This window comes from Glossina fuscipes, unplaced genomic scaffold (assembly GCF_014805625.2).
Source record: "Glossina fuscipes isolate IAEA_lab_2018 unplaced genomic scaffold, Yale_Gfus_2 214, whole genome shotgun sequence".
In the NCBI taxonomy this organism is placed as follows: Eukaryota; Metazoa; Arthropoda; class Insecta; order Diptera; family Glossinidae; genus Glossina; species Glossina fuscipes.
Genome location: NW_023998557.1, coordinates 327,152 through 344,680, shown reverse-complemented (window position 1 = coordinate 344,680; position 17,529 = coordinate 327,152). Strand labels below are relative to the sequence as shown.

The 17,529-nt window shown below is 32.0% G+C and overlaps 2 protein-coding genes across 5 annotated transcripts in view; one reads left to right on the top strand and one right to left on the bottom strand.

Annotated features, from left to right (window-relative positions):
• Window positions 1-708: 708 nt before the first annotated feature.
• Window positions 709-7,666, bottom strand: LOC119642118. Of its 2 annotated transcripts, none has more exons than XM_038041102.1 (4): window positions 7,513-7,666; window positions 5,231-5,507; window positions 1,602-1,769; window positions 709-1,290 (listed from the first exon to the last, which is right to left on the bottom strand). In XM_038041102.1, exons 2-4 carry the CDS (start codon window positions 5,286-5,288, stop codon window positions 1,025-1,027), a joined length of 492 nt encoding a protein of 163 aa, XP_037897030.1. In that variant the 5' UTR covers window positions 5,289-5,507; window positions 7,513-7,666; the 3' UTR covers window positions 709-1,024. The 2 variants fall into 2 exon arrangements, with proteins under 2 accessions (XP_037897030.1, XP_037897031.1); XM_038041103.1 differs by having other exon boundaries at window positions 5,231-5,485.
• A 2,030-nt stretch (window positions 7,667-9,696) lies between these two features.
• Window positions 9,697-17,529, top strand: part of LOC119642109 (cathepsin L) — a 51,344-nt gene continuing 43,511 nt past the window's right edge. Inside the window, exons 1-2 of one of the 3 annotated variants that reach the window (XM_038041088.1) lie at window positions 9,697-9,880; window positions 11,891-12,002. In XM_038041088.1, the coding sequence (XP_037897016.1) occupies window positions 11,910-12,002 (93 nt within the window). In that variant the 5' untranslated portion in view covers window positions 9,697-9,880; window positions 11,891-11,909. Of the gene's footprint in view, window positions 9,881-9,919; window positions 10,144-10,598; window positions 10,618-11,890; window positions 12,003-17,529 lie in introns of those variants that run through there. The other 2 variants (XM_038041089.1, XM_038041090.1) reach the window with 2 other exon arrangements.

Below are 17,529 nucleotides of genomic sequence, written 5' to 3'. Positions count from 1 at the left end.
TTTCTTCTTGTATTGTAATGAAGCACATGCTTGTTTTTTATTTATCTAGTTATTTTTTTTTACTTAAAGTACACATTAAATGTAGATTTTTCTTTATTTTTATTTATTATTATCTTTTACTCTTTTTTTTAGTAATAGTAACCAATTTGTTTTTATATTATGCTTTTTACTGTTGAAATAATATTTCAAAATTTAAAAAAATTATGTATAGTTTTTTTTTCAAATATTTGAGAAAATTCGAATCGTTTGCCGTGTTTTTTAGTGTAATAGTAGTGTGCATAACAAAATCAAATAAGTGAATTGAGGATTTTTGAATCTAATTAATTTTTGTTATATATATATGTGTGTGTGAGTGCAATCACTTGCATATATTGTGTTATTTTGTAAATGTATTTGTGGGTGTTTGTGTTTTAAAAGTTAAACTTTACAACCAGTTAATTTGTAAAGATTTCCTTTAAGCCAATTTCGAAATTTTGTTTTATTTTTCGTAAACTTTTGTGTTTTTTTTAAGAAAATTTAAATAAATCGTTGAGGCAGTTTTACTATTGTGTAATTTTTTTTTTTTTTTTTTTGAGTGTATGTATATATACATGTGTATACATATACACATCTTATGAAAGAAATCAAAAAATAAATCGATAAATAAATTTGAAAATTTTGCATACTTTCAATTGGAAAAAATTTATAAGAGAAAAGAAAAATCAGAAAAATATTTTATTTCTCCTTTTTTGTGAAAACTTTCATATTTAAAACTCTATTAACACAACAGAATGCACACAAAAAATATCTCTTTTCTTGCTCACAATTTTAAAAACATATTGTTTTGGATTTTTTTTTTTATATATTTTATTTTCCTTATTATTTTATTTTTTCTTTTCTTCAAGCGTAAGATTTGGTTTTTCTAGCCATTTTTTTTCTATTATTTTTTCTCTAAACCACTTGTTTAATTCTCTTGATACCACGTCCATTTGCTTCTGCAATCTACTATATACTCGTCGTTATTTATTTTGTTTTCCATAAAAATTTATGAAGTTTGCATGAAATTCATATTAATTGTGTTACATGAAAAAATTACAGTTAGGGCAGCTAATGTATACGCGAAAATTAATTTTGAATAATTTTCATTGTTATTTAACTGTGTTGATGCAGCATGATTGCATAAATCATTTGTACAAGCGCAATAAATAGCCTGTACGTCATGTGTACCCGATCGTTTAAGACACTCACCATCGTCTGTACGTTCATCTGGTATATAACCGCAACCGCGTACAATGCGTACCTTACCGTATACTAAAAGAAGGACAAAGAGGATAGTGACAAGAAGTTCAACACAGAAATCTATGTGTTTTACCAGAGAGAACTAAATACATAGAGACATCATCATGATGACGTTTAGTAGAATTAGTGGGAATGAAAGAGCAAGCAAATTAAATGGCTGCTAATTAACATCGCTGCTACTCTCATTGATAACAGAAATACCACTAACATAACTCCACTAAGGTAACAAAAAAAACCATTAGCTACTAGTTTGTATTTTGAAGATTCTGATAAAATCTCTATGTATACAGTTCTCTGTGGTTGCATGCTATTAAAAACGTTACCTTTTTGTGTAGTTTTGCGGCATAAAATAGGTTTATATTTATCCTTCAAATGTTCCAAGGGCTCTTGTTTGCTGCAATTAACTACACCTATTGAATAAGGATCGAATGGGTCTCCACAACGGCGATCGTATTCACTGTTACAATCGTAGCACATTAAAGCTGTGGTAACTGTAAAAAAGTTATCGATACATTTTTTTCTATTTGTCATTTGAAAAATGATTTTTTTGTGGATGATTCTAAATATGCCATACCGTCTGTATGCCGTGGCCGGAAACACGAATTAGAGAACAACTAAAGCTACGGATCTCGCAAAGTATGTGCGTGTGATCAAAAAATAAGATGAATTTATTTTTAAAGTGAAAAAAACTCTATTCTTTCAAATTTCTTCGAATTTCGTCGCCCTCAATAACATCCAAATAATAACCCTTATTAGCAGATTGGTCTAGAGGAAAAAATTCAGACCCCGATTATCGAAGAAAACTGTTGGCATGATTTTCAGTTTTGAACGACTTCGGTACGGTGTAGTTTTATTCACTTTTTGAGCGATATTCATTCAATTGGTCAGTTGCTTCGGATTCATATGCATAGCTAATGATGATAATTTTATGACCATCGGAATCAAAAACCATTGTTTCGGAGATATAGTAAGCAATAAAAGCTCGCTTTTGTATATTTACTTATTTTATTTTAAAAAACCGTGTAAATTACACCAATATGAAGGTGTAAAGTTCGACATTTATATTGCCATGCAAGGCTTAGTTAGCCGAGAGTTCATCGGTTTATGATGTAAATGCAAGCGATAAGTTGCTGTCTTCAGCTAGCAGGCCAATCGAGCAAATTAAAGCTAGAGTTCAAGCCTGCCCCTCTGCGCAAAGCGGATTCCACCTGCATCTCTATGTATTTCGTGCCGCTAGGAAATCGCAGCCTTTACGATGCTCCACGAAAAGCCTTAGCCAGCAGTCAACAATTTTGCCGAAGTCGAAATTTGCGAACCCGGACCATCCTGACCACTGACCTCCACAATTCATGGTTCAGAATATAAATGCACCACATGAACTTATGATGAATGGTGAGCCTCCATATTAGTTGATTACCTAGCTGATTGTTACCTAGTTGATTACCTAGTGCCTACTATTTTCGATGACGTCTTCATGCAGAGTTTGGAACATGTCAAGGGCGATACTATTATAACGCGCAAATGTATTTTCACAATTCCGAAGTATCCGCTAAGTTTAAATGAAAGATTCTTATTTTTCTTATTTTCTCTTAGCAATATTATAATCAAAGCCAATATAAGATTTCAATTTGATAGAAGTATATATGCCTGTGCGCCAGTCTGTCCTTTGAAAAATTCAAAATTGACAGAATAACAATAACAGAAATAATAAAAATAAGAACACAAATAAGAACAAGAACAATCAAAAGAAGAACACACCAATAAATAATGAAAAAAAAAAATTAATCAAAATTTACTGCTCATCTTGAACAGCTAAATTTATTTAGAAATATGGGGCAAAGTTTTTACTATCACTCTTACGATATCAACGATTCGTAGAATGCAATATCGCAATAATCAGCGAAAAAGATGATGGTTCAAGAAGAATGAAAATGCACAACTTTCGATGCCAAGTAGGATAATGATGATTTATGTATGGTAACATTGAACGCCATCCATGCATCTTGATCATCTTCAATCTCACAGCATATATATTATGCTATATATTAAAGTTAATTTAAAAATATAAGAAAAATTTAAATTTTGGAATAAACCCGCCATGAACTTTTTCTTTGACTTACTGTTGATATGATCGAAGGAATATGCATAGAATATTCTTCGGTTTGATGTGCGCCAGTGTATACATATACGTACGTCTGTTTTTCCTTTTTTTTTTTTGCAAATAAATTAGCATTCGTAAGAACACCGTGCTTTCTTCTGACTTGCAATTCGTTTATGCCATAATGTGAGCATGAAAATTATGTCTAATGCTTGTGCGTAGCATTGATTATTTATTCCGCTAATTTCGCGATTCTTTCTTTTTTCTATCTTATTCTGATATGTTTGTTAAATGTCTCATAATTTATCTTGACATTTACGGCATATTTCATGTCTAACAAATATTTGAATTTATTTCGAAAATCAAGGTTCACCGCTGCAAGCGCTTATTGTATTTTGCAAAGATATATAAAAATTGGACCACGCTTATCGTTACAGACATTTATGCTTTGATCATTTTATTTATCTTTAGACCCAAAATGATTGCATTTTATATTTTATTTAAATTTATGACATAACAAATGATGGTCTTTTAAAGAAAAGTACCAAGTCGTTGCAAAGTCAACATTGACATATTGTACGTTGTTATATAAAGATAAGTAAAAATGATACAGTGGACCATGGCTCACCAGTGCATACTCTACGCCACTTCGCCGAATACGGTTATTCATATAATGACCTCTCAAAGTGCCGCAATCCGAATCATTTTCCATTAAGTTTCTCCTTAGGTCAAAACATGTCGGTGTACTAAATTTCATTAAAAGATATAAAAAATTGCGACCTGTAAATCGAACATAAATTTATGTGGACAGACATCACATGGACAGAAAGGCTTAGATCGATAATAAAAGCTGCGCCTATGCTAAATTCTTGTGAGTGTTCGTCCGCACCCACTTACTTCAATATTTTATAAATTTTCTTCAAATATTTTAACGTCTTTCGGTTCATAACGATCCTTTTACTGACTTAAGCGAGTTCTGACAGCAGGTTGTAATAAAAGTCTAACTTTATACTGTTCAACTGTTGTGCTGGGGAGTACCCATTAGTACTACATAATTTTTATCAGAATAACATTCGGTACATATTAAACTTGGCGTTCTTTATAAAGCGAAAACGATTACTCGTTATCCTAACAGTAAAATTTGGACACGCCTCTTGCCAATGAACAGCAAGAACTTTTCCAAAGCCTTTCTTAATATTTGAGCTTTTCATCCGACAAAATTAGAAGCCTAATGTTGAATTGGAAATATTCGATTTTTGCACCACTTTAACAGATCTAATGTAATTTAATCGAATGTTCCGAATTTTAATATTTTCAAATGAAAAACCAATTTTTTCAAAAAAATTGTTCGTTTTTTTAGAAAAGATATACGCATAACTATCCTATAACAGATATGTATAATAATTTCTGGGAACGTTACATAGGTTTCGTCTTTAACACAAAAAAATAAATATAAAATAAAAGTGTATATGACTTGTCACACACAAAGGAAAAGAAAAAAAAAAGAAAAGTGGTCATTGCAAACCTATATAAACGATCTCGATAAATCGTTCTATAAAAAGTCGCCGAACTGCTAGACAAATCTTAAGTACTTTTCGACACTTTTGACTAAAATCGAATTTCACAAAAAAAAAACCAAATTTGTCCTACTTAAGCCCGGTAACTATCGACCTGTGCCTGAGTAGGCAAAGCATCTCAACCAACAAGTCAATGGTCGTCAGTTTATATTTCAAGGGCGGTAGAGTTTTCAATAGAGCCGCAATAGCCATAGAGGTTAGTACTTTAAGACTATAAGCTTACAATTTATTTTTGTGGCTAAATTAATTATAATGATAACAAATATATTTCGCTTACCTTGTAGGCAACCCAAAACGACCGCCACTAGTAGTGTTCGCTCCATTAAAGGTGACATTTTCGACTGTTTTTTATAACAAAATTCAAGTGTTTAAGTAAAAGTTTTTCGTTACGTAATAAATCCTTTTCGTCTTTTTTTTCTTTTTTTTTTTAGCAATTTGAAAATAAATTGAACACAATTTCACATTAAAGACTGAGACTTTTTCTCCTTATTATAAACACGTAACGTAACGTATGTTAAATCACAATGACGCCCTAAACAATGTGACTGAAAAAGCTGTAATATTTCTTTATATATACATATGTAGCGTTTGTTTGCTCGCACAGAAGAATCGTATTCATAACAAATGTTATGAATGATAACACCCGTGAAATGAAAAGAAATTTTCACTTTCTGAACTTTAGTTTCCGGAATAAGTGTAACACAAATACTTATATACCTACATGTATAGGGGCATAGAAACACACCCGCACGCATATATACACAACACGCTTAAGACTTTTTTGGCGAAAAGATAGATGCACTACATACATTACATTTATTACATAAAATAACGGCAAATAAAAAAAAAATATAACAAAATTAAAGTACATGTTAAAAGAGCACATCAGGCACACACATAAAGTTGGATGCATATTCAAGCATTTATACTTTTACTGAGTTTGCATTTTTTTTTTTTTGCTTTCTATCATGTAAAGCAAATTGCGAACAAAATTCTATTGAGTGCAATCTTGCTTTTTTTTCGTGCTCTTTGACGTTTAATTTGTGGCAGTAAGTGCTAGTGCCAGTGATAATTGTGTATTTCTTTCTTCAAAAAAAGAAAAAAGTCGGTACGATACAATGATGACGTTGTAAACGACCTAATAAATTTCTTTAAAAGAGATTATTCTTAAGATGTATTTATCTTATGTATTGAATTAAAATGTATTTCTATGTATTACCAAAAAAGGAAAAATACGAAAAATAACCATAACTGTCACAATGATAGAATGAATATACATATATATATATATTATTTTTTTCATTCTATTGTTGTTGGTAAAAGAACAATTTAATTGGATTCAAATGTATTGTTATTGTGTTAAAGTGAAAGGAAGAAAAGTATAAAAAACGAAAAAAAGAAAAAAACGTACTTTACTTACTCTCTTAGGCTCTCTTTAAAATAAACAGATTTTATAACATAGCAACATAGTGATGAGAAACGCATGCACACGAACACACACACACACACACGAACATTTACACACTACATTTCACCGAACACTCAAAGGAAAAGAAATTGATTTTTTCGGCCTTTTTTTCTTCCTTTTCCTAGTGGAAAATATGTATGGAAAATATGCAATCCCCCAGTTCTGTCAGAGAAAAAGAGAGAGGGAAAAGGAGAGCGAAACAAAAGAATCTTAGGCCATATTTTTTGTTTCCTTTTCTCGTTAACTGCTCTTTGATATGCATTTCCTGTATTTTTCTTTATTATGAAAATTTTCCAGTTAAATCTGATGAATTAAATCTTCGAAGCGTTTGTGTGTGTGTGTGTGTAGTACTAACTACCTTTATTCACTCCTGGTTATCTCTTAAAAAGAAAAATATATCAGGCATGGTTGAATTGAATCGTATGCAATTTCGTTTACCGTTATAGAGTAAGTGAAAAACAAAAAAAAAAAAAAACAAAATAAGAAGAAAACAGCTTACTATGTCGTACAATTGTTGTGATTATTGGAAATTCGATAACTGACCTAGTTAAGTAGTGAGTTAGAAAGAAGTCAAAAAAAAATTTGAATTTTATATAATTATTAGTCAAAAACTAAAAAAATAATTACTAATTTATTTAAAGCACAAAACAAAAAGGTAACAAAAACGAAAGAAGAGAAAAAGAATAATTTTTCGCACATATATGGAACACTTTATGCATCTTTTCCTCGGTTGTATATAGTGCGTTGGTAGCTTATGTAATCGCTAGGGCATTTGTACCAAATCTAAAGTATATTTTCACAAGAATATTCTCTAATTTCTTATTTTTCAACTTTAAGTGAATATAAAAGTATGCTTTTATGTGTAAAAACGAATTTCCGACTAATAATAAACGCTGATTTCGGCAGAACATTTTTTTCAACTACTTTTTTTTCTCTATATTTTAGTTCACTTAGATTTTAAGATGGTTAAATATTTACGTAAGAAATTTTTCTTTTTATTTCTATGTGGTCACTAACGCCAGGATAATGCTTGATGTAAACGTAAAAGAAGTTTTTACGTCGTTAAAATATTTTCTTTTATTTTATCTTACTTTATTTATTTATTTTTCTTTTTTTGTTAATCTTTTTTATATAGATGACAACACACACTACAGACTGGTCTTTCAATTGTATTCCTTTATTTGGAGAACGCTAAAAAAAGAACTCAGAAAATCCAGCAAGGACGTCTGCCAGCACACTGTTAACTCATATGTATGCAAGACTTACGAAAGCCTCCCTGAGAAGAGCAGCAACTATAATCGATTAAACCGTTAAATTTTCTTCAGGCTAAACACACACACAATACCAGTGTTGCTTTACAAAGTGCTTCCCACAAACCTTACCGTATTAATACATCTAAAGAAACCGTTAAAAAGAAATTTTCTTGCTCCGTCTCATTATACGGTAGATATGAAGATATGCTATTTTTGTTTCATTTCATTTATTAAAGTGAAAGTGCGAACAAATATATAACAATCGAGTAGAGAAATTTCATACATAAAGAAAAATCTTTGCATCCTACTCCACGTGTGGTACAAGGTATATTAATTTTATTGCACCGAACTAAGTCTGTCTAATGTCCGGTTCAAACTACAATTCGAAATTTTCGTCGTATTTTGATGAAATTTGATATAACAAGTGCTTTAACCCAGGGATGAAAGGTATTGGCAATGGATCGAATCGGTCCGCTTCTTTGATCACTACCCATATAAAGCCTTATTTTCGGAAGTCATTATATGAACAAAATTTACAGTTTTCAAATTTTCGACAAAACTCACTTTGTAATAGTTTTCGGCATTCTAAATTGGTACAAAATATGAAGTTCGGTCGGGGTAATGTTTTGACACCTCTCTCATATACCAGTTTCTACGAAAACTGAATTTTTGTATAGTAAAAAACTGTAATTCTTAATACTTTATGGTGAAGACATATATGTAACATATTTAGTTAATCTTGTTGTTTTTGTTAACATAAATTCTTTGCTCTTATTTTTCAATATTCCTTTTTTCCTTTAACTTGTAGAGCGCAATTACAATTTACACCTAATTCTTTTTTTACACGATAGCAAAGTTCCTTAAAAAATCGTGTAAAAAAGATATTGGCTAAATGTGAAAATAGTAGATTTATCCCTGACATAAAAAAAGCAACTCACTTAAGAATTTAGTTCATGCTTGCACATTTTATTTCATTAAGCATATTGTAATGAAGTTTAATAATTTATGTAGGTAGTTGTGTGAGACAGAAAATTCCCTATGAATTCTCTGCAGTGAAAGTATAAAATAAATGAACGTGTATGCTTGTTTTGCACTCCTTCAGTTGCCAAAATTGATTCGGCCAAGAGCGTCACTATTCAATGCAAAGAATTTATGTTTTGATTGGACTTTTTATATGCCAAGACAAACTCGGCTTGTGTGTTTAAAATTAATTCTGACTTTATTGATAAAATTGGTTGCTTATATACTAATTTTCTAGAAATAAAATTACATAGAATTGCTCATTAAAATTTTTGGTAATGGGCACGTAGTGTACATTTAATGCTGGCATTTGTTTTTGAAGAAATGCAAATGTAATATTTTTGCAAGTGTGCTACCATTTCTTTTTATATAATTTGTATTTATTTGTGGCTGCAACCTAAATGTAAAAAAAACATTTTTTTAGCTCGTGTTAAATCAAATATCGTGCAAATAAAATCGTACAGAAAGAGAATTAAGTATACATTTATAAAATTAAATATAAAAGTTACAGCGACAATTGGTTTGTGTCTCGCAGCATTTTTTAAAAATGTGCATCAGTGAAAGTAAACAAGATCCCTGCACAAAAATTGTTCCCTTGCACTGATATGAAACAAAGGAGAATTTTACATATTTCCCAGTACAAATTTTGTGTCAATACTGGTTGTGTATTCTTCCAAAGCTTGAAGCCTCAATTGAGGACGATAGATATAATAAACATAGCATACAAAACATAGCAACAAAACGTTTATGATTTGCTAAGGAACACCTCTTTTATCTTTTGGCTCCGTTACGTGCGCATGTGCTTCTGGAGTCTGCTGACCCCTTGTCCTTTTTCGGTTTGTTATTTTCCCATCTTCAATTTTTTTACAATTATTTGTTCACTTTTCATTTCCAGTTACTATCTGTCTTAACAGTTATTGAAAAATTGCATAGACAAGCACTGTGATTGTGCTTATAAAAAATAAGAAGAAGAGCTGAACATTTATTTCTATAGAAGGTTACTTGCTGAGATTTCGATCACGCCAATTTTATTAGCAAAAAGTGATTAAACAAATTTGGTCAATCGTTTCGTATATTTGTAAATATTAAATAAAATACATCCTCCCCTAGAATAATTTAAAAAAAGACGGCTGAAATAAAGTGTAACAGTCTGAAAGTGTGAAAGAGTGAAAGTTTTTTTGTTTTGGTGAGAAACTCTTTACTAAAAATGATTTTCTGTTAGTTGCCTAAACATTAAAAACAATTGCGTCATAAAATTTAGTTTTCAAATAAACAAATGTGTTAATCAGGGCTTTGTCTAAATTCGTGCATTTCACTTCGTCAAAGTTTTTGAATTAGCTTTTGTTTTAAAAACACACCAAAGCCTGTTGACCTGATATTGGTTTTTTGAAAGTAGCTGTAGACTAGTATTCACTTTCCGTGTAAAAACAGAGAAAATACATTGACAAGGGATTTTATTAGTGCTTTTTTTTTATTGCCTATTAAATCTTTAATCAAAGAGTGTAAGGTTAATAAAAAATGAGAAATAAAACTTTGTAAAATACTTTCAAGCAACCAGTAGATTCATATCTACATGCGTGTATATTTTGTTATAATAATTTTCCTTCTTGTTAAAATTTTTTCTCTTCCTTTAGTATTGCATCTTATGCTTTCTAAGTATCTTATTTAATTCGGAGTAAAGAAAAAAAATTTCTACGCTTTTTTGTCGGGTTCTTTGCTGTTTTTCGAAAATTCTTTAATTTGTAAACAAATTAATGGTGTTTTTATTGAGGGTCGTTGGTTGAAGCTTTTATCAATTCAGGAAAGAAATTGCAGATGGAAGCGTGTATTTATATTTTAAGAAAATTTTTTTAAACGTCTTTTTTAATATTGTTCAAATAGTTGCGATTATCAAAAAAAAAGATTGCTTCTTTCGGTTACTAAGTAAGCCATATGTTTTTTAATTGAATAACTTTTTGTCTTCATATTAAATAATAACTGTTACGTGTTTTATATACATAGTTACATAAATATTTAAATAGACCTATAATAAGAATAATCAGCGCAACATTTTTTTTAAGTATACAAAGAGCTGCTCTTCTTTTATCCCTACGAATTCGATCAAAAAATGTTGGAAATTCATTTCATATGATCTGCATAATGGGTACTGATTGAATTTAACGCTTAAGTCAGCCGTCAAAGCTTTTTTTATAGGGATTTTCGAACTTCGATTTATTAGCGGATTCTTTCTAATTACCATATGGAATCATACTCCCAAATTTTGAGAGGGCAAAATACGCGCAAATGCCAGAAACCATATGTGTTGGACTTCCACAGAATAATAAGCAAAATTTGATTCCGATGCAGACATTCTCAGGACCAAAAGAACAACATAACTATGAAGGGATAAATGAAATTTGCAAACATGTATTTCCTTCAAGAATAAACACAATTATCCCATGGCATTGTTTTGGGTTTGCTTTTATTTTCTTCAAAAGACTGTGGTAGTTGATTAGAGCAAGCAAACTTTCCAAACCAACTTGCTTCCTAGACTAATGTCATCGTAGACATAAATGCAGGTACTCTTATTTATTAAGAGCTATGCATTTCGAAGGATAAAAGTACAATAATTTGCATACAAATCCCTGTGAGAATATGGTCATTGGAGAAGGCACTAAGAAAAAGCAGCATTAAGAAAAACTCCTCCAAAAGTAAGATGAAAGCAAGTTTTCTGATATGGGAGATATAGGAGAATCTTGTTGTGATTATTGTATCGGATTATCAAACTTGATATGATTATGACTACCAACGTGTTTTCTATCTAATTTTTTTTTCGCCGAATCGTATTATATTTATAAAAAAAGTCTTTGTAAGTAATTAGCGCTTTGCTCAAACTTGAATATTTAAGTGATTTTATGCTAGCAATGCATAACGTGGAGAGAAACAAATGTCTGGGTTCTCGTTTTTTTTTTTTGCCTCTCTTGTGACACTTGATATAAGTGTTAACAAAAAGTTCTTTGTCAAATTCCATTTTAAATATGAACATGTTTTGTGCAATTAAATAAAAACCATAATTTATTGTCGTAGAAGAGCAAAGAGTACCGGATGATGATTCACTCCTATTATTCTACATTATTCGTGCAGTTTATAAAGAAATCTATCAATGCTTACAGGATATATTAATGTTATGTATTTTCTTTATATTTTTATATTTCAGTTTGTATACACTTTAAAAAATGCGTTTAATACTTTTAATCTCGACTTTAATGGCAGTATCACATGCGGTAAATATCAACGAAGTTAACAAAGAGGAATGGAAGCAATTTAAAGTAAGTGTAAAGCATCCAAAAATAATAAGCAATTTATGTTTAACTTAGAATGAATATTTGTATAGTAGTTGTAGTATACGATAGCTGTAGTAAGTTATTAATGAAAATCCCTTCTTTTAATTAAGCCATAGAAAGAAATTTGAAAACTAAAGTCTCAAAGCATTAGCATCCTAAGGCTATTGACTTTATTGGAATCCTTTATCTACTACTTTTTTATTTGGAGATGAATCAAACAATGTATGTTCTTAGTATACGCCGAATGATGGGCTCAATAAACCTCAACCTTTTGTTGCATCCAACGATTGTCATTATCATCTATCTGAGAGAGTATAATGTAACTTAGCCTGCATTTGCAATCTTTTTTGTATATTTACGTTCATGTAATATAAATTACAAATCAAAAATTTCTTATCAGCAAACCTTTTCTTCTTTGTTCGAAAGAGAAACGATTTAGACTTTTACTAAACGATAATTAAACAACTATTATTTGGATTAATACTTAATATCTTCTTTTTCTTGTTATTTAGTTATAATCGCGATATTTTGTTCTGTTTTGTAAAGTTGAATGCCTTTATTATCAGCACTTTCGTTGTTATCATTAAGAACGCTTATAGTAGACCGCCTACACGTTGTAATAACCTCTCATAACTGGTTTCTTTTACATTCTACGTATTTCACCTTTTTCGATGTCATCAAAATTTTTTGTTTATTTAAAATAACTCACAATCGAAAGTAAATATTTACTTGTGGAATTAAATGACGTGAGAATGTTTTTCTTTTTTTAACATAACGAATTGTTAAAAAAATAATTTTTAATTTTAGCATTTAATCTAATTATTTCATTACAAAAATAACGACAACGTTTTTAACATAAATCACATGGATGAGTAGGTTCGTAAAGGCTTAATACTTCTTAGATCAATTATTATGAAAATAAAAATAATGCCTTTTTTGCTATAATATGCGAATCGTTTTGAATATTTACGGCCAATCGTTAGGGTTTTCTTAAACCAATAATTCTATATAGTTAATATCTTCAACGGTGAAATTTAATTTAATTGCTTGCTAATGATTAAGCAAAATGCAAAGATTTAAGCCGGAAGAGTTCGTTAATTAAAATCCGAACGCTTACGTTCGAATTCTACGGGAATCTTCATTTTATGCATAAACATTTCTAGAAAATATTTCGAGTTGTCAAGGAGTCGAATATGATATCGCAAATATAGTGCAAAGATTTTATCGCATAGAATACTATATCGTTTGGCTTTTTCTTTTGTATAAAGTTACTTCATTTCTACTCACTTCAGAATTTCAACTACATTTCTGTTATTTTGTTGTTTTTGTTGCTGCTTTTTCACTCACTTATTTATTTTTATTGAAATTATTATGAGAAGGCAGCATCATCTTTGCGGCCAAAAGAATGTTTACAACAGACGTTATACAGACATGCCTACGGACATACTTACTTCGATTCAGAATTTGGTGTTAATCAAGAATATACTTTGTCAAGTCTCTGAAGCTTCCTTTTGCGTTTTGCAAATGCTTTTACAAAATGAATATACCTCTCATCCTTTGGTTATAATAAGATTTTCTGGAAGCTATTTAAAAATCATTCATAATAAAATAAAAAATCGTTCAAAATAAAATAAATAATTATTATCTTTAAACATTCCAGACATTTTTTACATATTACAAGCAGAGACGTATTTAAACTTATGACTGCGGCTGCAATTTTTAAAAATGTAACGAGAATCCGCGATACGCGATTCAACTTTCTTTTGTTGGCGACTTTGTTTGTTCTAAAAATGCAGTAAAATGATAATATTAAAAGACAAGAAAGGAAGTGAAAGTTTTGAATAGCTTTAAGCACTTGGTAACGTAGAGTCTCAAAGACATTTATAAGAACATAAAATATACGCAATTTTTTTCCTTTTAGTTGATTGCAATATTATTACTTTATTAGCAATATATACAGAGTAATGCTATAAGTGGCTGTTTTTTGATTTATAATAAAAACGAGAAAAATACGTCACCTCTGGCTTTCTCCAAATCTGATTCGTTGGTACAAGTTACCGCTCCCTCTAACTCTAAAATGTAAAGGAATGTTTGCGATATTGCTGAGACGGTTGGTAACAAACCGGCAAGTCCGTCGGTTTTAAGCTACGCTGAAGTGGCAAGGGTATCTCCGCCCAGAGCCGCCACTCACTTTAATCAAGCGCCATCGCCTAAAAGTAATGAAGAGAAAAATAAATCATCCTCTCCTCCTGGCTGCTCGCGTGTGAATGCTGGTCACCAGACTGGGCAAGTTTCACAAGCTGCCGGTACAAAGGCGATAACCCCATCTATATTCTCCCCAACTCGAAACTCTCCTACCGTGAACCCCACTCCTGTTCCAAATAATGACATTTGCTTGACGGCAGTTCCTCCCAGAAAAGCAATATTTGTGTCAAGACTGGCACCTGAAACATCGGTGGATAACATAAATCCGGCGACGAAAGTCCCATCAGTCAACTTAAAGCGTGTTAGCATCTTCAAAATGGCTCCTTCTCAGGCTAGGGCAATCTGCTCTTTTAAAATATTAGTTCCGACTGAAAACAGTGATATGTTGTTAAACAAATCACTGTGGCCAGTAGGATTCTTAATTAAGGAATTTATCCCTCGCCTTCAAAAAACTAATTGTTTCTTCAGGCCCACTATCTCTCATTTATCAAAATGTTAGGGGCCTAAATTCGAAAATTCGTTCCACTTTTCTAAATTCAGTGAGCACGGAGTTTTTCTGTTTGGCCTTTACTGAAACTTGGCTAAAACCCGATCTTCATTCGTCGGAACTTTTTCATAATTCTTTTCAAGTCTTTAGAAATGATCGAGTGAATCGCATTGGTGGTGGTGTATTAATTGCCATGTCTGCATCGGTCCCGTCCAATTTAATTGAATTTTCCACTCCTCTTGACGTTGAATTTATCGCTATTCGTGCGAATATGCCTGATAAACATCTATTTATAACCTGCTCCTACATTCCCCCAAATTCTGATATCTCCATTTACAAGATACACGCTGCCCTCATTTGTGAAGTGACCCACCGATTTGATCGTTGCATTGGGTGACTTCAATTTGCCTCAAGTCACTTGGTGTAACACTGATAATTCTGGCTGTTTGGTTCCTACGTCAACGTCTGATAGGGCTGTTGTGTTCTTTAGTGAATTGTTTGATCATAATTTGGGTCAATATAATCGTACCCCTAATCGTAATGGTATACTGCTTGATCTCTGCTTTGCCAATTTTCCCGAGATTAACGTAAATCGTTGTCCACCTTTAGTTTACCTGAGGATCCTTATCATCCATCAATATGCATTTCCTTTCATCATATGAATGATGGTTTGTTGAAATGCCTTAATGTGCCAAATCAAACTTTTTTAAATAATTATTATGATTTTCATAAAATCAATATTGTATTACTAAAACATCGCCTTTCACATTTGACGCTTGATTTCTGAACCGGTAGTATTAAAAGCTTATTGTCATCATTCTACAATACATTAAATCTAGCTATTGCTGCATCTGTTCCGATCAAGCAGTGTCGACCTCGAAGCAGGTGTCCCCCGTGGTTTAATAAGACAATTAAATATCACAAGAATAGAAAAAACTCGCTATTCAAAAAATATTCGAAAAGTGGCTTTGCGCTCGACAATGTCGCTTACTCGGTGGTGAGGCATAGATTTAACTCCCTCAACCATCATTATTACTGCAGAAACCTTCAGTTCGTTAAATCCTCTCTGTTTGCTAATCCTAAATTCTTCTTTAAATTTGTTAACTCTAAAGAAAAATTTCCACATATCCCTCTCATGTTTCTTTTAATGGCTCTAATTCCTCGGATGATTTTGAAATCTCAAATCTATTTGCTGAGCATTTCCGACGTAGCTTTTCGATTGCAAATTTCGATTTATCAGCAAACTACCCATATCCTATAACTAACTCAGTTTCAATACCTAACTTGGTTATTTGGGAAGATGATGTTTTTAAAGGGTTGCGTTCTCTAAAATGCAGTTGTTCGCCTGGACCTGATGGAATTCCACCATGTGTACTTAAATCTTGCGCTGTCGAGTTATGTGGTGTGATTTCAAAGATTTTTAACATGTCTTTGTATTTAGGTGTTTTCCCTTCATGTTGGAAGAGTAGTTTCCTTATTCCTATCCACAAGAGTGGAAGTAGACAATTTGTTGAGAACTACAGAGGCATAGCCAAGTTGAGTGTCTTGCCCAAATTGTTCGAGCGTATTGTGACTCGGCATTTGGCCTTTGCCATTAATTCGTATATTTCTCCGCACCAGCACGGCTTTCGTAAAGGGCGATCTACAGTCACCAACTTGTTAGAGTTGACCTGTCATGTTTTCAAGGCTTTTTCTAGTGGCTCTCGCACAGATGTTATTTACACTAATTTAAGCAAAGCATTTGATATGGTTAACCATAGACTACTTATCTTTAAACTCCAAGTCTCTGGTTTCCCACCCTTAGTGAAATGGATAAGCTCTTATCTGCACAATAGATCCTACAGGGTTTTGTTTAACTTCATCACTTCGGATGAATTCCCCGTTACGTCTGGCGTACCTCAAGGAAGTCACTTAGGTCCCATTTTATTTAGTTTATACATTAACGATCTCCCATCGGTGGTTAATTCCAGCCAGATCTTAATTTATGCTGATGATGTGAAACTGTTTTCTTCCTTCTCTGTTGAATCGCAATCACATCAGCTTCAAGGTGATTTGGATAATTTTGTTGCATGGTGCTCTTTGAATCTGCTGAAACTAAATCTGAGTAAATGTAAGGAGCTTTCATTCTCAAGAAGAAAGTCATTCATTACTCAGTATTTCATATATCCGCATAAGTTGGAGGACGTCGATTCGATCACAGATTTAGGCGTTCTATTTGACCATAGGTTACGTTTTAACTTGCATATTGAGCTCTCGATTAGCAAAGCTAGGTCCGCGTTAGGTTTTATAAAAAGGTGGTCCAAAGAGCTTGATGATCCCTACATTACGAAAAGGCTGTACATGTGTTTGGTTAGACCCATACTCGAGTATACCTCAGTTGTGTGGTCTTCTTCATATGGGTGCTATGTAGATTCAATTGAATCTGTTCAAAAGCAATTCTTGCTGTTTGCCCTTAGAAATTTGGGTTGGGATCCGATTGCCTCTCTTCCCTCCTATGAAAATAGGTTGCTTGTGCTGTCCTTACCGTCTGTTGAGAAACGTAAGTTTGTTCTTGGGATTTCCTTCGTAGTCAAATTAATAAATGGTACAATTGACTCCCCCGCATTACTTCGTGAGATAGGCTTTAATGTCCCTAAGCGCTTCTCTAGGCACTTTATCTTGATAAATATTAGTCAAATATAACTACGAACTGTTTAATCCGCTCAGAGCTGTTTGCAAGAACCTAAATGACATCTATTACTTATTCTCATTATCGGACTCTTTAAAGTCCATGAAAGCAACATTGCTTAATACGCGCGATTTACCTATGTCGTATTTAAA